This window comes from Doryrhamphus excisus, chromosome 12 (assembly GCF_030265055.1).
Source record: "Doryrhamphus excisus isolate RoL2022-K1 chromosome 12, RoL_Dexc_1.0, whole genome shotgun sequence".
NCBI lineage: Eukaryota > Metazoa > Chordata > Actinopteri > Syngnathiformes > Syngnathidae > Doryrhamphus > Doryrhamphus excisus.
In genome coordinates this window covers 16104429-16131263 of record NC_080477.1, presented here as the reverse complement: position 1 = coordinate 16131263, position 26835 = coordinate 16104429, and the positions used below count along the sequence as shown (strand labels likewise).

Below are 26835 nucleotides of genomic sequence, written 5' to 3'. Positions count from 1 at the left end.
TTGGGCCGATGGGCCTAATGTTGTGGTTGGTGAATGTATACTGCAACATTAAAAGCAAAACTTCAAAAGTAAAACATAATTAACATTCAACAAAACTAATAGTAATTAAAACTGCAAGCAGTGATGAGCGGGCTCGAGCACCTTGACGCGCTCGGGGGTATGTGCGAGTCAGGGGTACGCGCGCGAGCGGATGGCCGTGCGGACACGTCGTACAAAAAAACGGGGTGATCGAATAAGTCGTAAGGGAGTTACGGGACTTACAAATTTCTACCAGGAGGGGGCGACACCGGTGACAAGGCGGGTATGCGGTCACGTCCCGTCTGACGCCCCAAACCTCCATAAAAAAAATTTGCGACGATCGGACTGTGCGGAAGGTACTCGTGGCGCCTACTTCTGGCCCGAAAATCGCAGACGCCATTAAAAATGGCCGACTTCCTGTTGGTTTTGCAATATGGGTTCTTGAGACTTTTTGGTGCGTCCTGTCATGATAGACGTCTCCACCAAGTTTCGTGACGATCGGTGAAACTGGTGGCGGGGGCAAATTTTTTTTTTTATTTCAAAGTGGCGCTAAAGAGTCAATTTTGGAACATTATATTTGAAACCCATAAAATATCACATTTTTCGCCAGACCTGATGCGCTCGCCAAATTTGGTGAGTTTTCGGGCATGTTAAGGCCCTCAAAATCACAATCATTTTGGGAGAATAATAATAATAATAATAAACATTATGTGCTCGAGCCCTAATTAACAACAGTTCAACAGCTGTCTGATTCAAGGCAAAGACCCCTAGATCCCATCATGGCTCTGAATATACGTATGTGGTCATCCAGCTCTTTCCTTTTTTTTGTATGTTTTTTTGAAAATGTAAAAATAATGTAAAAAAAAAAAAAAAAGTTAATAAGAACCTGCGGTATGGAGCGAGCCCACGCAGCGTGATGCGTCTCTCTGAGAAGACACTGTCCTCTGGCGTGTACACAGTGCTGCTCACACTGAGCTGGACGGGATCTCGGTGATATACTGTGTAACTAATAATGTCTCCATTAGGACGGGCGGGGATGTTCCACTCCACTTTCACCTAGATGGGACATTGAAAACACCATTCATTCTAAGAATGACCTTTAAACCTAAAAGGATACATACGCTAAGAGCCAATATGCGAACATTTACAAATACGTTAAATAGAACCATAATTGCACACTAAAAGCAACTTTAAGTGGTATAATTTTGAATATACACTAGTGTAGATCTCTTTAGATTGTTAGGTGTACCTAGTATGTAAAACAGTGGATGGGTGTATATCTTAATGTAGTGTTTACGTCTTCAAAAGTCCAACCTGACTAGGTCCCAGAGGTGACAACATGGGGGGGCCGACACCAGAAGGAGCCGCTGGGTGAGTCTTTGCTGTGGCTGAGGCGCTGCTCGCTGCCCCTCTGCTGTTGTTAGCCCAGACAAAGTAGCTGTACTCCACATTGGGCAAAAGAGTGAAGTCATGGTAGCGTGTCTCGGGGCCCACGTAGATTACTTCGCCATCTCTGCGGAGTTCATATGCTGTGATGACGCCGTTGGGGCTCTGTGGTGGTCCCCAGTTAACTTCTACTGACTCTGCACCAGTGACCTGGAGCAAATAGGTAATTGACAAGTTAGATTGCTGGGTGAAGTGCTGTGTTAACATGCTAATATACCTTCAGAGTGGGGATAGGCATATCCGTAGGAGGAGCCTCCTCTGTCACAGTGGCTGTGGCCGCGCTGGCAGTGCAGCCACCACTGGTGCAAGCTAACAGTACTAGCTGGTAGGACGTGTGAGGATTCAGGTGTAGCAGCATTGTCTTCACATCTGTCCCACGATAAGCCTCTTGGCTGTTCACTTTTAGAATATATTCAGTTACCTCCCCATTTTGGGTCGCTGGTTTAGCCCAGGAAATGTTCATACTGTTGGATGTGATGGAGTCCACAGTGGGAACCTCTACAGTGGCAGGGGGAGCCTCTAAGGTGGTAATGTTAGAATCAGGGCTTGTGATGCATCCCTCAGATGTGCACGCCGTGATGGAATAGCTGTAGGAAACAGAAAAATAATCATTTTTATTCACACATATACAGTATACTGTGTAGTCATATGTATATAAAGTACATACAGTATATAGATGTTACTGTATGAGAGTAGGCCTCACCTATAGCTTGAAAAAGGAAGGAGATCTTTGTCAGTGTAGTTGAGGACTGTTGAGTCAAAACTAAAGGAGAAGCTCACATTGTTTCTCTGGATCCTGTAAGACTGGAGCAACCCATTGGGTTCTACAGGTGGAGTCCAGGATACCAACACTTCACTTGGTTGATCCTGAAGGTGGCTCACTGTTGGTGGGGCCAGGCCAAGAGGCGGGGCCTGTTTGGTTGTCACTGTTAGCCAGGGGCTGTGGGTGTGGCCAGCAGGGTTATGGGAACGTATGGCAAAGTTGTACTGAGTCCAGGGGCGCAATCCAGTCACCGTGTAGAAGAAAGTGTCATTTGTTTGTGGAGATGATTGTTTGAACAGCACCTGTTTGTGACAGTATTGTTGGTTCAGTGACCGTAAATGGGAAGTCAAAGAAAGAATAACAGAACTTTCACAAACTTTTTCCCTTGCGGCATCTTGCTTGTTGCTTCTTCCACTCCACATCTGACTTCTTCCCAGTAAATAGTACTCCTCAATGGGCCCATTTGGATGAGCGGGGCATCCCCAGGAAAGCAACACATGGTCTGAACCAATGGAAAGAGGTGTGGGAGAAGGCTGCAAGTCAGGTGGAGCAGCATCAGTGGTGACATGATGAGGTGGACCCCGTGTGCATCCTACTGATGTGCAAGCTTCAAGAGTAAGAGTGTATGTGGTCCATGGGTCCAAGCGTCGGAAAAGGAAGTGACGTGACAGACCACTGAACTCCAGGTTTCCCTCGCTGTACAAATTATACATCTGATGAGAAGGAGAACAGGAAAGCATGTGGACATTATAAATCAAAATGGGTGTTTTCAGCTGCTTCATCTAAGTCAAACGTCATATGACTTTGAGTATTTACTTATGAAGATGTTCAGTAAGGAAGGAAGACAGCCTGTTTAACTTGCATTGTATTATGTTAGATGTTCTGTTATTACTGTGTATACCGTGATGGCTCCATTTGGAGAACTTGGTGGATCCCAGCTGAGCAGTAAGGACCTGCCCTGCTCTTTCTGCTCTACACTGAAGTTAGCCAGTCCAGCAGGAGAAGCCTCCATGGTCCTTATGCTGACCAATGGGCTGGACACACCGCCTGCATGGATGAGAGAAAAAAAAAAGAAGCATTTTACAGTCTGTGAAGGTTTGTATTTGTTATAAAGGCAATGTTTGTAATCAAACCTGCTTCATTTCTGGCTTCCACTAGTAGATCGTACTGACTGTAGGGCTCAAGGCCAAAGACTGTTGCTTCTCGGACTGAACCCTGAGAAAGTTAGATTAGAATTAAGAAAATGAAAACAGGAACTAACTAAATACAATGGAACGCTTAATGTTGAAAAACATGCCATGCCAATTGCAAACCTGCAAATTAGCCACACAAAATATATAACAGGGAAACATAAAAAGTTTGTATAAATAATGTAAATAATAATAATGTAAATAATAATAATAATAACAACAATAATAATAATAATAATAATGTAAATAATGTAACATGGGATTGGTGGTATCAACATGACAACTAAGAAGTGGCAGCTCCAGACTGGCACATAGCCGTCCCTTAAGGCTGCGGAGTGTTTATGTTACACATGCACATTCATTCCCAGCACAATAAACATACACACACTTCTCTCATACAAACAGAGAGGAGACAGTGTGCCTGCCAGTAGCTTCAGGCATTGGGACACAGACCAAAAAAGCTGGCACTCACCAAGACAGTGTGTGTACTGTGCATGCAACATCATTTACTAATTGATAAGAGACGCACTGTTGTTTGAAAAGGGATGACACGGTTGTCAGGGATGGAGGATGCCTTGCGGTTTTTAAATTAACATGTGAGCATGTATCTATGAACATTTATGAGAACAAATTACACTGTAGTATTTTTTTTTTTTAGTTGAGTCTGCATTTTTAAAATTCAGAAGTAAACATATGTAAAGAGATTAGCGGGTTGGGATCCAAATGGCTCAAATTCAAACCGGAATCAAAGGAAAAAAGCCAGACAAATCAGCGTGGCGTGGCACCAAGGATGAACTGCTTGAACAATAAGCCAAATGCATGTCTTGACTGTGTACATGTCTGCGAGCCAACGTGTTTGTCATACACACTAAAATAGGATTAATAAGTCCCTGGATACCTAGACACCAGCTAAATCCTCCTGCAAATCACACAACTTTGTCGTGAAGAGAAGGAAAGAGGGCCAAGACTTGAAATAAAAAACCCAAAGCGTACAAGTAATGATAGAGAGTGCAGAGAATTTAGGTAGAGTGATGCAAAAGGTGAGTAGGTACAAAACAGGTGAAGCAGATAAAAAGAGGACTGGCATAAGGAGGAAGGGAGAGAGACACTGAAAGACTGAGCTGATCAGAGGTGAGGAAAGAAGAGATAGATGTTGCAAAAGGGAGAGACGGATTAAGTGAGCGCGAATGAGAGATCTCTCTACCTTAAAAGCCAGTGAAATATGTGAGGCATGTGGCCTATAAAGCGCTTAACATATGCACATTGTCAATAGCAGCATCTGGCACTGGCAGCTTTTATAGGAGCGCCGAGACTCTGCTACACGCCTCTAGATGGCAATACATTCAAACACTTTATCGCTGGAACGCACCACAGTAACAGCCCCCTCGCTGCACACACACACACACGCATGCACACAAGCGCTATGAAAATGAGCACATCAGCCTGCTAACTGCACACACACACACACAGGCTGTAATCAAACGCTCAAGCATGGAAGCACTCTACTATTACATTCTATTAACAGCCCCCTTAATAACACTTTCTTCCTAATACACAAGGAAAAAAAGAAACTAACAAGATGAGGCAACACACAGTTATAGCACCAGAATAAATTGATGACACATTAATCTCTGCTGTGAAGGACAACACAAAGGTGGTCCCATCCGATCCGAAATGTATTACAGTACCTCATGTACACAATACTATGGAAACTCTAAATTCAAAATCCTGTGAACTTAAAGTCCATCGAGGATCTCAAGTGACTTTTTTGCTCTTTATTTGGCTTTTTTTTGTGACGCCACCACGTAAGGGCACCAGTGATGGCAAAGCATATCATGACAACCGAAGCATTAATGCTATGCTCCCTCCATAAGCTACAACTGGTTCAGAACTCTGCTGCCCGGAACACCCTCATCCCACCACATCACCCCCATCCTGCAGCAACTTCTGTACACCTACAAGTCCATCCATAACCTTGCCCCCCTCCCTTACCTCTCTGACCTTGTCCACATTCTCAAGCCATCCCGTTCCCTCAGATCTTCCTCGTCCCTCCATCTCACTGTACCCTCTGCACGTCTTAGCACTACGGGGAGCAGAGCTTTCAGCCGCTCTGCTCCCCAACTCTGGAACTCATTGCCACCAGACCTCCGTAACTCTGCCACCCTTCCCATCTTTAAATCCAAACTCAAAACTCATCTGTTCAAACTTGCATATTCTCTGGTGATGGTGATGATTTGACCCTGTAACATATTATTTATATGTATTGAATTCTATGGGAGAAAGTGTTTCAAAATATGAATAAATCAGAGGTTGTGATTTTGTCCTGTCTGATCTGCAAATGTGTTATACTTTCAATAATTATAAAAAAAAGAAAAGAAAATAGATCTGGCTTCCTTTTGTGATATGAACAGAAATGTTAGTGTTAACCTCAATTCAATCTGCATGAGTACGTTTATGTGGGAATGATCACGTCCCCCAGTTAATCATGACAAAGGCGGGGGAAGGGGAAGGGACTGAGAGACCGGCAGTGGGACGGAGGAAGTGGAGAAAGTGTAAACAAGGGAGAATGCATGACGTTGATGGAGAATGACGAGACGTCCATTGCGTCTTCCGTTTGATGCATAAAACAGAGGGACCTCATGTCCAAACTCATACAGGAGGGTCAAAGGTCTTCCTAAATGTGGGTGTGCATGTGCAGCCTAACATCTGCATGCATCTTGTTTTTGTATTAGTTTCCAGAAGAGTGTACAAGTGTACGTATCTGTGTGTGTGTGTGCATGATATTCAGGTGGAGAGGCATGGTGCAGCCGGGGGGAACAGTGTGTGATACTAATTAAGAGTAACCATGTGTATTTGTCAAAAGAATTATGCTGATTATCTCACAAAGGCCCCAGCACCGGGCCCTGCAGAGACACGGGGACAGAGCAGCATTAGCATATGGCCTCAACTCACACATGTACTTCTTTGTCTCTCTCACACACATACATACACACACATGCACAGGTAGCGGAAAAGTGAGTGATCATACATGAGAGAACCGTGTCCAGTGACTGGTGTGCCTCAGGTTTGTCTATCTCCACATGCCACCTCTGCCCTCCCTGCTCCCTAATATTAAGTCCTGGAGAGATAACAAAGCGCCATGCTGGCGCGCCTCCTCGTGTGTGGTGTGCGGTGAAACACGCTATGATCATATTCTATTCAAGCAAAGTTCACTGCAGTTCAAGTCACTTCAGTCCTGCAGTCGGGTCTATTAGTGCAAGCTGTGGCCTGAGCGGTGCTGAGAGAGCTCTAATTGTTTTTGGAGCTTTCTGAGGTGAGCCAGAGCACCACACGCTGCTCTTTCGTGCCCCATGCCAAGCTGGCAAGCCTTCTTCATTTGTATGTGTGCACGTGTGTGTGTGTGTGTGTATGTTTATTTGCCTAATTCAATGCTGCCGGAACAATTGTCCTGTGCCTGTTTGTAAATGCCCTGCGTGGGTGTTCCTGCTAGTCAGTGTGCGTTAGACAAACTCTGACACACAGACTTTCATGCGACACACACACACACACACCGCTGGGCCCAAAGAGTGCCATTAGGCATGTGTTATGCGGGTGGCCAGCACAGAAGTAGAGAGGGACTGCAGGGGTCTGGGAAGAGGCACGGCCACTTCACACCGACAGCCATGATTAGCTTTGGCGGCTCCCAACCTCGAGAACAAAATATTTAGTGTGTACATTCTCATGTGACCGTGGCACTTGTTTATGCCATGCGGCTAAAGAGCAGTCTGTTGACAAGAGAAGGATGGCATGATTCTAGCCATACACTAACATAATACAATGGAAACTCATATGGCAATTTACCATAACAACAGAAAGAGTAACAATCAAACTGTTGCCATCTTTGATAACTTGATAAGAAAAAAAGTTTGATGAGAAGCGAGAAAAACATGCAAACACACCCCATCCTGGATCCTGGACAAGGAGTGGGCAAAACAAATAAATTCCTTACATGTAGTAACTCTGATCAATTCTGTATGCAAACCACAAAAAACCAGAGTGCCTCCATGCCTGCATCAGACAAGGAGAACTACTCCAGACCAGACGACGCTCAAAAGTAGCAGCCACTTTAGAAAAAACAAACACACACAGACTCTCATGTATTCACTCTCACACTCAACATTTCTTTTGAAGTGATGACCATCCTATCGCTGCTGCAGGACTCAACGGCCATTAGGACAAGTGGAGGGGGCAGCACGCTTGAATGGCGGAGCCGCTTCACACTAGACACACAATAATACACAACCTGTCATTACTGAGAGATAGGGAGAAAAGTCTAAAAACTCACTTGAGAAATTATCGCTTGCAAGAGTGTGAGGGAGATGGAAGGGGAGAAAGACGTAAACACTGTTATTTGGCACTGAGGTATAGAAAACCCAGATGTAGCTTTAGAGATAGAGCTTTAGAGGGAGGAGTTGTGAAAACATGAGGAAATTCTAGTGGGGAGGAGAGTGAACTCGGCAGTCTGATTATTTGGCTGTTTATGCAAAATGTTGAGAGCCCTCCAATCAGAGATGGAGACCTCTAACGAAGAGGTTTGATAGGCCGGAGGGCCTAATGAACTCTGAAACCGACTCCTCTTATCTCGTCTTCCTCTCTTCACCTGGCTGTCCTCATCATCATTCTCCCCTCTTGTGTTGCTACCTATTCCCTTCAGTCCTTTGTGTCCCTGGCTTGTCGAAATACAAGCAAGGGCAAAAACTAGCCATTCTTGTTCCTGGAGCGAGCCTTGATCCTTGCCTGCCTCTGTGGCTCAGAAAAGCAAAGGCAGCAGCACAGACTTAGAGGGTTAAATGCAACATGTGAATGGAAGGCAATGCTGTTAAAAGGGTTTCACTCTTCTGTATTCTGGACATTGAACTCTTAGCTGGGTGGGGAGTTGCATCAAAAGAATAGGATATAATATAACTCTTACAGATTTGAAACACATTTTACATTTTGCACACGAGGAAACAATTACAGGCATACAGTAAACAGAATTATTTCAATTTGCAATTATTTCCTGATGGAAAATGTTGAGAGAATTAACTCAAGACGATGCCCTCTCCTGGATTCATAGTTCTTTGCCTACTGCAGATAGAGCCGTAAGACCTCCTTCTATTTCAGTAACCATAAAAAATGAATTATATTAAATTTGAAGCAGATTAAATAAATCCCTGAATATGTGGGGGCAATACATGGGCCATTCCACTACAGTCCTATAGGTGGCGGTAATGTGCATTGCAGTGTGGCCAGTTACCATACAAAGTAAGCTTTTTTTCACTTGGGGATCTGCTGTGTCACAACCCTACCTGAACCTAAGACAACTAGTAAGACAACAAATCTTGTGAAGTAGTAGTTTTTGCCACATTTTTGGCTAAGGGTGTACAAAAAAAGTACAAAACTTGAACTCTTCCACTTTAAAATTGACACAGTCAGTAGGATGCCACATAAAGTTACAAATAGTCATTCTTATGTTTTCTTTTTGGTGGATTTGCATGAAAAAGGCAACATGCATTCTGTATGCTATGCTAAGCTAACTGGCTGCAACATATACTGCACACACACACACACACACGCAGCCTATTGAAGTCAATCCATATGACAAAGTCCATGTCGTTTGACATGAAGTACTGCCACACTTTGTATTCATGTAGCACTTCAAGCCACGCTTATTTGTTTAACTACTAATAAAAGGCTGATACATCTTCCAAGTGTGTATGATTAAATACACACGTGCCATGTCTGAAAGCTCCCGTTGGCTTGAAACACAGTTGGCTGGCTGGCCCTCGCTCTCTGATGGGCCCTTAATGGTAAACTAACAGATTGTAAACATGCTGCTTGCTCTCTCTCTGACTCTGCTCCCCCCATCAATCTCTTCCTATTTTTTTTCCTAATTCTTCTCTTCCATTTCCTGCTTTCTTCCACCTCTTCCTTCCCCCTTCCCTCGATCGCCATTTCCCTGTTTCCCTCCTTGCCATCCCTCCTTTTCTCTCCCCTGCCTTTCCTGGGGTGTTTTTTAAACAATGTGTCCTTCATGTACGGTTGGTTACAGGGCGTACAGAAGGACATCATTAGCGCTGGTGGTTAAGCTGTAATTTACACCATTACCGAGGTAGGGGCCATTTTTATTGCCTAGTAAATTTCAGCTCTGAAATATTTAGACCATATGGCTCAATTTGTGTAATAACCTTAATTTCCAAGCACCCTTCAGCTCCCTTCCGCACCGGCTGTTGTTGGCGGATGATGTGTGTGCATGCTTGCATGTGTGTGTGTGCATGGGGAACACACACACACATGCGCGCACACACACACGCTGAGCCAGGTGCGTGGTGAAAACGTAAGCGCATACTCTTGCACTTAATCTCTAACATACACATTAAACAATGTCTTCCACACACTCATTCGTTCACATGGGGACACGCACACACACACGTATGTATGCATGCCGCAAGCAGATTAATAGGGTGTCAGCTTGTGTTTGGGTGAGGGAGCGTCAGGCGTCGGCCAGATGGTTCTCAGGGATGATGACTGTCAGGGGTCCTGCTCTGATCAATGGGATGTATTAATACGGCACACATAGAGTGAGAGACACACACACACACCCTGATGCACAAACACATGAAAACAAAAATGGTACCTGTACACACTGGAGTATAGAAAAGTGTGTGCATATTCATATATGGGTGATTCTTCTGAAAGGGATGCCAGAGAAGGTACTGTCACTTCAGGGGCATGACGAACCGACTACAGTGATTTGCAGCCCTAACCAAATACAATATACTGCAAACACATTGAATGGACATGGTAAACGTTGTGAAATAGACTATATGCAAATGACCTGACCGCCGCCTTGACACCCAATGTGAACTTCAGAGTACATGTGTGTTATTTCTCAGTTTGTCGTAAAAAAAATGAAAATAAAATAAGTGACATTGAGTAAATAAAAAAAAGTTCTCCCATTCCATGTGGAAGTGGTAATTTTTGGCCTCTTACTTTGTCCTTCTCCCCCACTCCATTTCACTGTATTTGGTAGTTTGCTATATGCTATAAGCGGCGGCCGTCTCTTATGTCCCTGCAGTGTCCTGTAGCCTGAACATCCGTGTTGCACAATGTAGTGTAAACAAATAATAACTGTAAATGTTACAACATGTGTGTTATGTCATGTCTTTATTTATTTAGGTCATTTTTATGTTGATTTTATTTACTCATTCAATGTGCAAATAAAGCATTCATCAAAAAGTAAATAGATCAGAGCATTTTTATGTCAATGTTATAACTGAGATATCAGTAAAGAGTGCCCCGCTGCCATGAAATATATGTATATACATTTTCTCCATACACTGACACAGAACAAGGGATACCTCATTTTAATATGTTTTAATTGTTCAGAAAATAACTTGAATTTTTCGCTTGCTGTTACGCTTTTGGTACCCCTTTCAGGAGAATGACCCATATACATGCATGTGGTCTCTTTTGTCCGGGGGTCCCTAAGGGCCACAGAGAAACATCTGGAAGAACCAAAGGACGAGACGAGACAGTAAAAGGGAGAAATGATAACGTGGAAAAGAGCAATGAAACTAGACAGAAAAAGATTGCGGCATGATAGGCAGATTGAAATGAGAAATGAAGGCATAATGCACAGGAATGAAGGTTCTAAGTAAAATGGTATAGTGAAGTCTGGAGCAAGTTTCACAAAGAAAAGGTGTAGCTTTTGTCCTCTAAAGTCTCCACTCAGAATGTGGTGATCAAGCAAAAATAAACCTGAGTAATGAGAATTAGTCTAGTGTGGAAATTAACTATAAAAGACGCAGGGCGAGAATGAATAGGAAGCATCAAAATGGTATGCAGTAGAGCACAGACCTCCACCAAGGCTGAACACTCCAGTGCAGTCAGTTTGCCGCTTCATATCATAATTCACTGCGCTAGCTAGGCAGGCGTTAAATTTGCGTACAAATAGAAGTGCTATGATGGTGCCACGTGATTACACTGTGATAGTGAAGATGACAGTCGGGCTGGCTGTCATTATGTAACATTACCTGCTTGACATGTGGACAGGAGAGCAGTGATAAGTAAGTTTACCATAGGTCATGTCATGATGCATGATATGCCGTTATTCCTCAGAGATGAAAAAGGACATTTGTTCAGAAAACACGTTCTAACTGTAAGTCAATTGAGCTCAAGAGAAAAGACATTTAATTTACTGTAAGTGGTTTTCTCACAAGTGCCTTTGTTCTCTTATTTATGTGTTTCATGAAACAAGATTTGCTTTTTTGTGTATTTTTGCACCACTTCCTGTTCCCTGCTCTTTGTGTGGAGTCTTATCACAACCTCAACCCCCATTTCTTTCTAAACAGATATTCACAACATAACATTGTGTTCAGGGTGGCACGGCGGTCTAGTGGTTAGTGCGCAGACCTCACAGCTAGGAGACCAGGGTTCAATTCCACCCTCAACCATCTCTGTGTGGAGTTTGCATGTTCTCCCCGTGGATGCATGGGTTTTCTCCGGGTACTCCGGTTTCCAAAACATGCTAGGTTAATTGGCGACTCCAAATTGTCCATAGGTATTAATGTGAGTGTGAATGGTTGTTTGTCTATATGTGCCCTGTGATTGGCTGTCGACCAGTCCAGGGTGTACCCCGCCTCTCGCCCGAAGACAGCTGGGATAGGCTCCAGCACCCCCCGCGACCCTCGTGAGGAAAAAGCGGTAGAAAATGAATGAATGAATCAACATTGTGCATTATTCGATAACAAAGTAGAACATGTGCATGACAAACTCTGCTAAATAAGACATAACTTCCTTGGTGGAGGTAAAAAACAGCAGATAAAATGGATTTATAAGAGTGGTGGTCCAAAAATAGAGCCAGAACACAAGAAAGTAAGCCTTGACAGCCTTGTCTGAATGACTAACACGTCTGTCACTGAGTTGCAAGGCATGGAGAGGGGAAATGTGTGTTGTGAGGTTGTATGTGTATATGAGAGATCGGAGGTGTGTGTGTGTGTGCATTTGTGTGTTTGTGCCAAGCAGCATGTAGGGGTCCAGTGAAGCAGGCCGCCTGTGCTTCGTACCCTCATTCCGTCCGATTGCCATGACGACCCCATTAATCAGCCAGGCTGGCACAGAGCAGGGTTCCCAACCCAGCCTGAGATCAATACACACACACACGTACACACATAGCCAATGGACACACACACACACTGAACTGAGGAATGTGAATTTAAAAAAAGTGAAAAAAAAATGTGGTCATGATTAGAATGTTCAATGTTACTTCAAGCTTCAAGTCCTTTTGATGTAAAAGTCATAATTATGTGTAATATATTTCTCCTGCATTCCCAAAACAACTCTCTCACTGTCGGAGTCAAGATTGATTCAGTTTTTTTTAGGTTAACTTGCTTTAAAAAGTGTTTTCTTTATTTTTCTCAAGCCGCTGTGCATCCCCTAACGTCTGGTGCCTCCCACTTTGAAAAATGCGACTATAAATCCTATTTATTGGTGTTTGTACTGTTTAAACGCTACTATAGCCTCGTCATATGAAGTCCAATTTTCTATTCACAAACACAAATATTATCTAATGTTATTAGTCATTAGTATGTCCCACAGACTTGAATGTAGCATTATAGTATACAGTATTCTGTTGCACTGTAGTTTACTGAACTTATGTGCAACAATAGAGCGCCTGTGACAAATGACCGTCACCAAAATAAGTCTATGCCATGTCAATGAGCCTGTCGCACACACCCACTCAGACACCCGCCCACACACAAACACGGAGTGCTCCATATCAATGAGAAGGTGAAAGGTCTCCATTTACATCTTGTATTAATTATGAGTGACTTGGCAAAGGTCACAGAGGGAGAAGAAGCCACGCGTTTGGACAGAATATAGATCTATACTTGTACCTCTTCTCCTCCATTCACTCTCCTTGCCTTTGATCTATCACGCTGTCTCTCCCTGCCTCCATTTGTACTTATACACTATAGTGACATTTAGTACTACACATACTAAAAAAAGACTTTGCAGCTGAGTGCAACACTTGTCATGCACAGAAGCGGCCAAGTTTAATATGACCAAACTCATGGAGTATTTGAAGAAACTCCCACAGGATGCCAAGAAGTCATTAGCTATAACAGAAAAGATGACAAGCTCCGGTCGTGGGTGAAGACAGTTGGGTTTAAATGCTTAATTGAGCTCCTTGAACGTCGCTATATTATGCCTAGCTGTCAATGCAGTGAGTTGTTTTTTTTCTACTGTTATTGATTATTGTTAATATATATTATTATTGTATATCACTTGATCAAGCCCTTTCTAACATTCCACATGACAAAATAACTAAGAAAAGTATCAATGACTTGTGCTGATATCAGTATCGGCCGACATTCAAGGTTGCAGTATCGGATCGGAAGTGAAGAAACTGCATACGGTTTAAACTACAACCACAAAAATAAACATATTGTTAAATTAATATGTCTAAATGAAACATTATTACCTTTGTATCCAGCCTGTGTGTGTCTTAGCTGTATATTGACCATATACTGAGTGTACACAAAAGCATTAGAGAGAATGCATGCGTGTATGCGTGGACTCTTACCTCCACAGTGAGTGCTATCACTGCAGTTGAGTTGAGTGTTGGGTCCAGCTGGAGCTTCTTGTAGATGAGTTTATAATTTGAAATGAGACCATTGGGCTCTCTTGGTTCACTCCATTTCAGATGGATAGAGTATGCGCCTGTGTAGAACATGCAGAATTATTACTAATTACATTCAAAGCAATTATTTTCAAGTGACGCACCTGTAGGCGTGACAGTGGGAGGAGCCATATCGTTTGGTACGGCTGACAGAGTCCGGGCCAGCGTCCTGTCACTCAGAGCTGAGCCTTTAGAGTTGTAAGCTTGAACCCTATACCAGTAGGAGGTGAAGGGCTGCAAGGAAGGGCTTGCATCAAAAAACTCTAGTGGTCCACTAGACCAGATGAAAACCAGAAGTTCCTCCTCTGTTTCCACTGGGGACCTTAGGAAATAAATCACTAAATTAATGACACAATGACATAAGTGTAATATTCTTATTTTTTTTACTGCGCTGTATCGAGCCATATTATACGAGGATGTTGTTGATTGTAGTGAGTGACTTCGATTTGTGGATGCAAATGTATAATTTACATGTTCCATGTTACAGACAGGACATTGGACCTGGTATTCCTTGTTTTCACAATGATTTCCTGTTTGTCTTCTATTCTGTAGCTTCATTTCCTGTTTTATTCGTAAGCATCACCTTTATTTTCTGTTCAGAGCACTAGCAGCACCTGAATTTATGTCCTCCTGCTAGTTTCTGAATCATTGTCTTTTTCAAGTCTTCACACTTGTTGGATGTTTGTTTTGCAAGGGCTTTACTATCTGCATGTTACATTCTGTCTGTATTGTGGCAAGCAGTAGTCTGAGCGCACTCGCTCCTTATTCATTCATTCATTTTCTACCGTTTACCAGGGTCGCGGGCGGTGCTGGAACCTATCCCAGCTGTTGTCAAGCAAGAGGCGGGGACTGGACTGGACAGCCAATCACAGGGCACATATAGACAAACAACCATTCACACTCACATTCATACCTATGGACAATTTGGATTCGCCAATTAACCTAGATTTTTGGAATGTGGGAGGAAGCCGGCGTCCCCAGAGAAAACCCAAGCATGCACAAGGAGAACATGCAAAGTCCACACAGAGATGGCCGAGGGTGGAATTGAACTCGGGTCTCCTAACTGCGAGGTCTGTGTGCTAACCACTAGCTACCATGCAGCTTTAGCTCCTTTTTCTTTACTTTTTTACTGCTAGGTGTCTGCATCCTGAGGTAACACCACTCGCTATGATAGCAATTCATGACATTACAACTATAAACAAAGTAGATAAACGATCCTTGTATAAACTGCACTAAAATACAAGTCTGTAGGTAAACTCAGGTGGCCACATGAGTGCATGTGAGAGAAAAATATTGCTACTATTGCTAGTCCCTGTTTGCCTGAGTCTCGTCATGCCAGGTGTGTCACAGTGTGTATGTATACTTCTATGCTAATGTGTGTTTCCTGAGGACTTAAAGGGCTTAGTCCCGTCTGACCCTGCATACAAATCACACACACTTTGGTCAACAAGCAGCCCCCGACCTTCAGCGTGACTTAAAACACGCAGGAGTAGCACATGCACGTATATAAGTGGCTGCTCTGCGTTTACCTAAAACTTTCAGCTAATCTGCACTACATGCATGCATTTGTGGAGTAGACGCTTGTGTAATGGTACCACTAAACCCCCAACAACTTGGAGCAGAGATATAAACAAGATAATGCAAGTATTGATTTGGGTACGTTACCTGTATATATGGTAGGAGGTGATGAGGCCATTTGTTTTTTCAGGGGGAGACCAGTGGATCTCTAAGACACCGGGACCAGCTGCTGTTACTGAGGGTGGTGGTAGACCTTTTGGTGCGGCTTCTAAAGTCTGAACATAAATACCCTTTCCTATGCCACACCCCCCTACATGGGACAAAACAAGAGACTGGTCACATTTTGTAGTCATACCAGACATCTAAATACATTTTCATAGGGTCCTAACTGACTTATAAATGGCACAATACATATATTTTTTCTTACATGAGGCTTACATGACTAGCGTCCCAGACTTACCAGTCTGACAGGCCTGCACTCGGACATGGTAGGTGGTGAAAGGCTGCAGACCTTTCACAGTCAGGTTCAGGTCTTGGCCTGTGGGATGCACTGCGGCACTGTCACTTCCTGGATTCAACAAAATGTTGTAATGTACAAGCTGGCTGATGTTGAACTGGGCTGTGGGAAAAGCAAGGTGCAAGAGGATTATTAGTCAGGAGTAGATTTTAGGAGTTCCAGAAGTTTTTGGACAATGACAGAAGTGAAATATTGAGATGTTTTTAGATGATTATTCTCCAGCATTAATTCGGTATTTATCTCGTTTCATATTATCTACATACTGCATTGTATATAACTCTGGGAAAAACTGTTGATTTTGTTAATACTTGGGTTGTTTATATTGTTTATTTTTCTATATTGTGTATTTTTACTGCTTAACTGACTCAGTACTCTTGCTGTTGTGCAATACAAATTTCCCCACTTAATCTTTACAAAGTAACACACCAATTGATGTAGTAGTCCACACTGTATGTAGATCCCAGAAAGTCTTTCCAGAAAGTTTTTTAAATTTGATCACACAAAAGTATAATATTTTGACCTCAAAACGGGGGGAAAAAACACACAACTACATAAACACACTGACCCTGCCCAGATACACACACACCTGGAGTGTTAATATTCTCGGTGGAGATTTTTCCATAATTCAGGCCAACTGTATTGTGATGGGTTATTCAACATTCATGAACTGTGGATATCTTGTGAACGAACTGATTACTGGACAAATGAAAGACTTCAATTATTCACCCCCCCAACTTACATATGCACACACACCCAAATGTACACAGCACCCTCACTTGTGACTATGGAAAAGTGGACTTTTAATATCACACACGCTGAGGGATATTTATGAGTAAGCCACCTCCTCCCTTCCCCTCATAAGTTTGACTGACATTGTGATTTTCAAGTTGTGTTATGTACTTTCCCGTCAAAAAAACATAACCATACACCTCTTTCTTGACGTTTGTACACAAAGCAGCACCACTACAATGAATGAATTTATTCTAAAGGTACTGTCAATGTCATTTTAATAGCCATACATCAATATAGGCATATGAAGAAGCAAACAGATGTGTATGTATGTATGTACGCACAGACAGGCACATTGTCAGTGAGAGACACACACATACACACACACTCATACACCAGTCAGAGACACTCCAGACTCTGGGCTCAGGGAGTTAACCAAGCGTGAGAACCCAGACGATATTTCCTCACCTTTAAAATCAACCCATAATGACAATAGAATAGACCTGCCTATGGAAATATCTCCACACTGATGTGCCCCCACACACACACACAGCCACACAAGAAATATACCCAAGCGAAACATCACACAAACCCATGCATGCAACAAAGCAAAGTGTCTTTGTTGGTTGGCCCTATAAGCAGTTTCCGAGATAGGAAATCATGCTAATGAGAGCGTAATAGTCGGCGATAGATGGGTTAGGGCAGACAATCACTGGCCCATAAGCATGAAACTCAGTCCTGAGTGTTTGCTACAGAGTGTGTGTGTGTGTGTGTGTATGTGTATGTGTATGTTTGTGCTTGCATGCACAAGTCCAGAGAGGCCAGAAGGTGACTGGTAAACTACTTTCGGGATTTTGTTTGGATTTGACCCCAGTGAGAAGTGATTCAACGGGAGAAGATTGTGTGCTTGGTTCACTGCAGTCCATCTGTGCTACAGGGTTATAAATATCTAGTTCATCTTTTAAAAACTGTCATTAAAAGACAAATATTAATGTCACAATTCATTATATCATTAGACACACCATGACAATGATGACTAATCTGCATGTCATTTTGATGAAGACGCTGTAAAAATGACCATCCATCTGTTTGCACTGCTACTCACCAGGAGCGGACCAGACCAAGGAGATGGAGTGGGGGCCTGTGATTGTCACATTGTGTGGAGCTGGGATCCCAGTGGGGCACGAGGCTGGTGTTTTTATTATGTATTTGTCACTCAGACCAACCCCGCCGCCTGTGCTGGCCTCCAGTTCATAAACATACCTAAAGAGATGGTTATACAGGGTTTATTAACACTGACCAAAAAAAGCATACACATAAACACACTCTATACGTAAAGGGCATGGCACATCATCATATGACATGTTTTGTTATTTTATACTGACTTCATCATGTGAGTAAAAATGTTGAGTTCCTCACATTTGTGTACTTGAACCACTTCATTATGCTCAACTGTTCAATCACATTGGGATATTGATTATGCTCAGAGTGGATTCTTTGATACAATGGATCATTTCAGTTAACTCCAGTGGAACTTCAACATTAGAATGCCTTAACGGTGGTAATTTTGTATTTTTGTTGCTAAAACTGTCACACACATTGAGGTAAAATCCTCACATCATGCAAGACTTCAGCTCAAGTCAGCGTCCAAAGGATTAACTTGACAAATGTGTGTGCTTTTTCTTTGGCTTTTAGTAGCGTTGTCATGACATCTTGATTCAGATTCAAACGTGATATTTTTTGTCTCTCAACATGTGGGCTTGTTTAACAGTGGTACATGTATGCCGTATTTTTTTTACCTGCATTGTAAATTATGACCTACTTAAGGTGAATTTGATGATTTCTTCAAAAAAATGCCTATTTAATGAAAATATAATCAGCCACGGATTTACATCATGCTTTGGCAGTAATGACATACATAACCTTACTCCTGGACTTCTAAGTTACTGATCCCATTTATGGACCAATCCTAAAATCTCTGCTGGTTATCAATAATTCCTCAAGGTGTCACAAAATCTCACCAGACTTGACCAAATTTCTCATTCACAAAATGGAATGATAATAAATAAATGAATCGCACAATAAATGAAAATTAACTTGTTCATTTTGCCGGTCTCAATATATTGCCATGTGCATGCATGTTTGTTTGTTTTCTTCATATCCCGCCTCCAGCAAGGCAGGAAGAGAATTCACTGTATGTTACACAGAACAACTGCATGAATGGAGTGAGCCTTTGAGTCTGGTTTTGTCAGTCATGCAGTCTCTACACAGTGCAGAAGAGTAGTAGAAATGATATTAGATTGAATATATTTTTTTCACTGTACTTTTCTTTTCGATACGCTATATTAAAAATCTTGTTACGTCTCGTTCTCGTCTTATCTTGTGAACGAAGTGTGTCATGACACCTCCAATAATTGAAAAAAAAATTTGTTTCACACTCTATCAGTTAACGCCTGTTTGGAATTTCACTATGAAGCCTCTAGTGACTTCCTTTGAAAAAAAGCAACATCAATAAAGATATACTTTCTACTGGAATTATCATGTATTTCATCATTTATCATTTATTTCTCTACACTTTTCCATCTGTCCCGCCCGCCTCTCCAGACACGCTCGCTCCCCCTCTTGGCCATGACATCATAAGATAGATTCTCCTTTTAAGAGCGTGTGGCTGGTTGGTGCTAAAGCCTACATTAGCTGTGTAAGTGGCCCGCTATTTAACATTAAAAGCCTTTAATTTGCTATAAACTCGGCCACACGTGCATTAATAGGTGGTGGTCCTAGGTTATTGTTCCTGGGCTGAGCATTTTAAACAGGAGGCCATTAGCACCTTGACGGTGGGTTACAAGACAGTCGAGAAAAAAGGTTTGAAAGGCACTTGCATGTACATAAAAACGTAAAAAAAATACACTTACTAGGGGGGAAGGAGAGGGAAAGAAAGAGAGATGAAGTAATGAAGAGTAGGATTAAATGGTACACTTTATCATAGAGAGACATTTGCTTAAACTTAAACTCCACCATGGGGTGTCCAAATAAAATGATGATGATGTGTGTGAATGCGTGTGAATGGGCGATTTGCATCCCTGCGGCAGTGCATGTGTGTCCTATGGGTCCAGCCACAGGGAATAGGTTAATTCTCTCGTCATCTTAGACACTTCCTGGAGTGCCGAAGCAAAGTGACAGCTAATCAACATTGTCATAAATAATCAATGGCCACTTGGAGCTGTCTCGAGTGTACACACACACACACACACACACACACAAAGTCATGCCTGGACACACTCCCCCACACACATAGGAGGTAAAAACACACGGCATATAGATAATGGGACCAGTGCTCCCTGTGTAATTCTCACTTGCAGGGCTAAATTGCGAAAAGAAGGAGAACGGGAATGAGGTGAGAGGGTGAGGATGGCAGGGGAGGAGGTATTTTAAAAAGGGGGAGAGAAGCAAAGGGGGTCGGGACAGGGATGCCTTCTGGCAGACAGTAAGGAATTAAGGAAAATTAAATGTCACACAGATACTAAGATAGCCCTTACATCAGGGGTCTCAAACACGTGGCCCGCGGGCCACATGTGGCCCGCAGGACACTAGTTTGAGGCCCCCGCCTTGATATGAAAGTTTAATGTTAGTGTGGCCCGCGCAAGTTTGATATGGATGCTGTATGGTATCATGTACCCAGAAAAAATTATTATGTTTGATTAATGTTCATGTTAAAGGCTAAATAACTGTTAATAGTTATCCTCCCTATCCGTGTGGAAGTGGTAAGTTTTTGGCTTTTTAAGTTTAAAGGAAATAACTGGGAGGCTACAGTTTAGGTCGCTAGCTCTCCAGTTTGCGAGTTAGCATGTGTCTCAAGACCCTGCAGTTGCGCAATATGTTGTAAATAAAAAGAGTATAAATGTGACTATAGTCGTGTTTTGTCATGTCTACAGGGCTCTAATAATGCTTTGTTCATTTTAATCTGAAAAAAATAATTTGTCTACCCACCAACTATATGTGGTTTCTTAAGTTTTTATTATTTGCCTTTTTATTATTATTATATTTATTTATTACTGATTGATTGATTTTCTTTATTCTTGATTTGTTTATTTTTCATCTTATTTTGTGCAGAAAAATAAAAATTAAGATATTTGAGAACAATGGAATGTTTTATCAGAGCTTTTATTGTAGAAAATCGGAACCAAAGCACTGAAAAAGTTTGTATATTTTTCTGTTTTTAATAAATGCGTTTCTTTTGGGGGGGGGGAAACCTGATGCGGCCCAGTTTCACCCAGACCCTAGCTCCAGTGGCCCCCAAGTAAATTGAGTTTGAGACCCCTGCCTTACATTCTTTATCTATATGTTAAGGTTTTGATTTTGCACACTTCATACGCTTTCTGTCTATTTAGCTATCATTTTTCACTCCCCCTACAATTAAAAGGGCAAATCAAACTCTGAAAAAAGGCATAGATTAATAAAGGTTAAATGAAAATGAACAAATACATCAAATCTACGCTCTGCTGCTGTCTGCAAGCAAGATTCAGATCAGATTTGTGATTTCACTACATGGGAATGTGCATCATTGGCATGTCAAATATTTGCTCATCGAATGGCACAAACAGACATATCGTGAGCGCAGTCCTCAGAGGGAGACATGCATGGGCAGATAGCGGAGCCTTTAAAGCGGGGGTCACCCCCATACAGCACATACACATGTGGAATTAAATTAATTACAGGGCGACGAGTGCAGTGTGATATTGCAGGTCTGTTTGCGTACCTGCGGTTTGGCGAGAGTCTAGTGTCGGTGTAATTCTGCTCACGGGAGTCGCCGGTAAAAATAACGTGACCGTCTCTGCGCAGTCGGTACCGGGAGACCTGTCCGTTAGGCCTGGCTGGCTGATCCCAGAACAGCTCCACCGCAGATGTGTTGACGGCCACGTGTCTGGGTCTTGGCCACACACCTACAGGTGGAGAAGATAAACAGTTATGTCTCAGTTAATTAGTCTGTGTAAATTATTATTTCCTTATACATGTAATTATAAATGTTTTAAAGATTTTTTTTTAAACTGAGTACTGACTCAAGTGGTTGGTGTTTGATATTATTGACTGTGGCATTCAATTATGTATGAAGTGCTGCTTATAAAATAACAGAGGTAATAATGAATTATGTCCACGAGAGAAGAAAATAGGAACAAATTGAGAAAGTAAATCAATTCTGTTATTGAAGGGCATCCACACTTTTCAATTATGATATACTGTATATATCTTCCAATTTAAATGTTTTTTTTTTATAACCAAGCATCATGTCTCAGATAGATAATATGCTATTGTAAATTACACAATTTAATTAATTTAAGTTGATGTGATTGATTTATGCGGTGGCGCCGTCATTGAAGTGAAGACACGTCAGTAAATGGAAGGGGTGGGGGGGGCAAATGGGAGGGGCTTAAGGGGGAAATGCGGGACTAAAGAGGTTAAATGTAGCACAAAAACAACATGGAGATATAGAACAGGGCTGGCACATAGAGTTGGAAAGCTCCATGCTGAATAAAATAAATAATATAAATAAAAAATAAATCAATAATATTGTTCTTGAACATAATATAACACAATATAAAAATGAGAGATAGTGTTTATTAAACCATTTAAAGTGTAGTGGCATGTCCAATTGGAGTAAACCAACAAAACAAGTATGTGTGTTTGTACCAGTGGGAGCAGCTTGGAGGGTGCGTCCTGTAGAAGGTGAACTGGTGCCACATCCCACAGCTGTGCAGGTCACCAGCACAAAAGTGTAGTCTGTGAATGGCTGCAAACCTATATAACACAGACAGAAAATGATAATTTACGTATATGCACACAAACATCCATTTAATGGATAAATAAACAATAAAAAATGGAACAATAAACATTCTATTTTTCTCCTTCTTACAGACCATAGTTGACCCTAGAACAGTGATGAAAAGGGATGAAAATGAGTGTCCACATGTCCAAGAGGGACAAATAATGGGACATCTTTCCCAACATGCATCCCATGCTCTCTTTCAGATCTTGCATTCCTCCCTCCCTCCTCCATTCTTGCCACTCTCAATGGATGGATCCATATCTGTCGGCGCTAAATTATGCATGCCATAACTCAATAATGAACCAACGTAAAGACGGGCAGCAGTGGAGCTGACACGGGATGGGAGCGGTCCGACAATGTAATGTCATCAGGTTTTGATCTATGATAATTATGATACCTTTGTATGCGTTTAGGCTACGGCGTCCTGACATGATTTATTTATAGGCACCCTTGCTATGCAGTTTTAAAGAAATCACATAACCACTTGAGTGGATTTTTAAGTGGAAGGAATTTTTGTTTTTGTGAAGAAATGCATTAAATTCATAGAAAATATATTTGAAATAACTTATTTATGCATTTAGGTACTGCCCTGTTTTTAGGTGCAAGGTGGCTGACCTAAACAGCCCAATGCAAATGCAAAAAGATGTCAAGGGAGTTGACTGAATGTGTTACGGTCATTCACTTAGCAGCTGACTGCATATAACGGCTTGCAAATCAAATTCATGACAAAACGAAAAGGGTAAAACAACTTTAGTTCAAATAATGACTCCAATAATAGACTGTGGCACTGCATGGTATGGGCCACAGACTTATGTATATTGAGCATATATTCTGCATAATTCCATGCCATGCAATAAATAACATTGATTTAATAATTTACTTGTTGAACAAATGTATTTATCTACACTTTTAGGATCAAGCAATAAAATGCATTTAAATGTGTTTTATTCAGAAGTAAAATGTCTTATTGTCTAATAGCCAGTATGCATTTTCATAGTATTATAATGGAAGACACCACTTAATAATCTTATTGACACAATTTAGCCAGTAATCTAACTCATCTGTTCCCGCCCACTGTGCATGTTTGGATGCTCGTGGGGACGAAGAAGGAGACCCAACTGTGCGTCTCAGCTGTGAGTCCGCCATTATGGACCACATGTGACACACACACACACACACACCTCACACTTGTTTTATGCACAACGGAGAGCTTCACCACAGTTTCCTCACGTCGCTCGCTACTGCTTAACATGCCTTGTGGGGCCCCTGTACTTAACACTACCACTGATCAATGTGTATGTTAGTGAGTGTGTGTGTGTGTTCTCACTACCGTCCTGTGGGTGGGGTAAATAAAGAAAGTCTGTCAGTGAGGGTTCAATAGTAAAGGCTATGTCACACCATTTAACCTGTGCTATAAAGCACACATGTGTAACATAGTAAATGTGATCAATACTGGTCATGTGTTTGGTGCAACACTGAATTAACACATTTGATATACAGGCCATTTAGTCAACCTAATAAAATGAGAATATGAAGTGTGCATGATGAATAATAACTCAAGAATCCCAAATAATTTTCTTTGACTACTGTCTTTAACTTTATGAACTTCTCACTCCACACACACACACACACACACACATGGATGACCTTTACCACTCATCCTAAAGAGGGCAGTGTTGTTCTGTTGCAGAAGCGAGGGTACTGCATCTCCACTAGTGTGTGTGTGTGTACTTATGGGAGCGCACTCTCATACATTCAGCCGTGTGCTTATATGGCTGATTATGGAACAAGAGAAGAAGCTTCAATCATTTAAACAGTGATCACCAAGAAGTGAAAAAACGGGTGGAGGACATTGTGATGTCTGTGACTGTGATTGCAAGAGCAGGAAAAACCTTGACATATATGTGGAAACACACACACAGAGACTGCTATAGGTCCACATTTTGTGTGTGTGTGTGTGTGTTGTGGCAGTCCATAAAAATAACTGACCCAAAATGGAATTTTATTGACAGTTTGCCGTTGCTTGTTGGCATCAGAGAACTTGATAAGATGATGTGTCTCGCCTGAACTGTCGCCCGATACACAACACAAAGAGCCACGGACAGTCGACGTGAGGGTGAAGGAGGCGATATAGTGAGCTGCAGGAGGTACCCGGGAGACAAATAGAACACAGTCAAACCTGGTACGTTCAAGTTTGTGCATGATTTAGTTAAGTCAGTTTGTGTTACTCCTTCTTTTGGACTAGTAACAAACGACTCCATTTGAAGTATCGTTCTGCAAAGTCAAGTGCCCAAACAAAGCGCCCTACATGTTGCCGACTTCCTGTCCGTGCCTTGATAAAGAACGTGAGAAACACAATTGAACTCGATCTCACCAGGAAGTGAAGAGAAGTCTGCAACAACAAGGTTCCAAAGTTCATGTACAACAATAATTATTTTATATAAAATCTACTTTTGTTAATATTTTTGGGAGTCTGTAACGGATTAATTGAATTTACATTTTATCTTATGGGAACAGTTCTCTTGGTTTTTGTACATTTCATGAATTACGAACAAAAAAACAAAAACAAAACAAATTTTACCAGGGTTAATAAAAACATATAGCAAAATGCAACAAAGCAAGAACACAATAAGATTTATGCATACAAATGATTCAACAAAGTATGATCAGGAACAAGAAGGGAGGAAGAAAGCAGAACAAGGAGGGTGCGAGCTTTGATAACACCTCTTCTAAATAATTAAGAGTTTGACTTCCTGTCTGTGGCTCTCTGATGCGTCCAGAATAGAACACCGAGATCAAATTTACAAATACATACACGCACAACCCAACCTACCGATAAAAAACAAACAAACCCAGACACTGATAATCTAATCTAATTTAAGTAAGTATATTAGTATGAAATCTTAATGGGAATTACTGTGAATATGAAGCTGCAACAATTAATTGATTAATCCATGGTTAATCAATGACCCAATGAATGGACAACTATTTCAATATGTAAACATCCCGTGTCCATCACGAAAGCAGACCCAACCACTAACTGTAGGTGTTTGCTTCATATTGATTTGGGCCAACTGTGGCCTAACCGACTATTTCATTAACTGAAACAAGCTTCAGATTAATCGAAAATCTTCATGATTGTATTTTTGTGTACATTATTGTTAAACTATTTGACAAACATTTAGATTTTTTTCATCCCTTATTAAAATAATTGTTAGCTACGCCCTATTTGGAAGTACATTGAAGATGTTAATTTCTTATAAATTCAGTGAGTCGGGTACGTGTAGGTGACGTGTGGATCATATGTCTACGTTGCCACCATATTGGATGTGGCAAGAGAGAACATGGGAAGATGCCTTACATGGAATTGTACCAACTGGTTAACAGTTCAAACAAGATCTCACATGATTATATTCCACAGGTAAGGCTGATAAAAATACTTTTGACTGTATTTGGCCATTATAACATTACTTTACAATCACAATTTACAGTATCACACTTACTGTATATGCTGTGAACATGAGAGAGGGAAGGAAACCTGGCAAACATCTGCCGCATCTCATTTTTCTTTCTTTTAGTAGCTCATAGTATCAGGAAGTTACCGTGTTTTTTTTTTTTTTTTTAAACACTGATGAGACAGGATGGCTACATGAAAAGAAAAGTACCCGTCTAACTTCTTTTCACCGTGTCTACACGCTTGACACCTTTGCTGGAGCACAGACCAATCAGAAGGCACACTCCAGCCAGTGTAAAAAAAAAAAAAAGATAGAAATCATGAATAAATAAAAGAACATACTCTATTCCCTGCCGTTGTGAATTAATAATGAGCCTACAAAAGGCCAATTAAACACATGATTAATGCCATAATCTATATAATTGCAGGCAATCATTCATCGTGAGCTAATGACGGCAATGTTTAATATCGATTCACATGGGGTACCTTTGAACAGCAGTGCTTAATTCTTTCTATGAAGTGTCATAATTGCAAACAGCTAAAAATGCTATTAATAACAACCCTATTTGTTGCCTTTCCTGAAGGAAATCATTGATCAACTGTAAGCAGAAACACACTTGGGCGTGGTAAGCAATTATTCTGATATCATAAAGGATATGTATATAATAAAGAATATA

General features: G+C 41.5%; 1 protein-coding gene across 7 annotated transcripts in view; it reads right to left on the bottom strand.

Moving 5' to 3' along the window:
• ush2a (Usher syndrome 2A (autosomal recessive, mild)) overlaps nt 1-26835 on the bottom strand; it is a 154419-nt gene that overhangs the window by 11934 nt on the left and 115650 nt on the right. For 4 of the 7 annotated variants that reach the window (XM_058088964.1, XM_058088969.1, XM_058088967.1 and 1 more), the window contains 13 exons: nt 22569-22676; nt 21640-21823; nt 17989-18146; nt 16098-16256; nt 15785-15947; nt 14224-14441; nt 14024-14160; nt 3361-3442; nt 3129-3274; nt 2168-2940; nt 1682-2051; nt 1333-1614; nt 905-1074 (listed from right to left, as the gene is read on the bottom strand). In XM_058088964.1, the coding sequence (XP_057944947.1) occupies nt 905-1074; nt 1333-1614; nt 1682-2051; nt 2168-2940; nt 3129-3274; nt 3361-3442; nt 14024-14160; nt 14224-14441; nt 15785-15947; nt 16098-16256; nt 17989-18146; nt 21640-21823; nt 22569-22676 (2950 nt within the window). Of the gene's footprint in view, nt 1-904; nt 1075-1332; nt 1615-1681; nt 2052-2167; nt 2941-3128; nt 3275-3360; nt 3443-14023; nt 14161-14223; nt 14442-15784; nt 15948-16097; nt 16257-17988; nt 18147-21639; nt 21824-22568; nt 22677-26835 lie in introns of those variants that run through there. The other 3 variants (XM_058088966.1, XM_058088968.1, XM_058088970.1) reach the window with 2 other exon arrangements.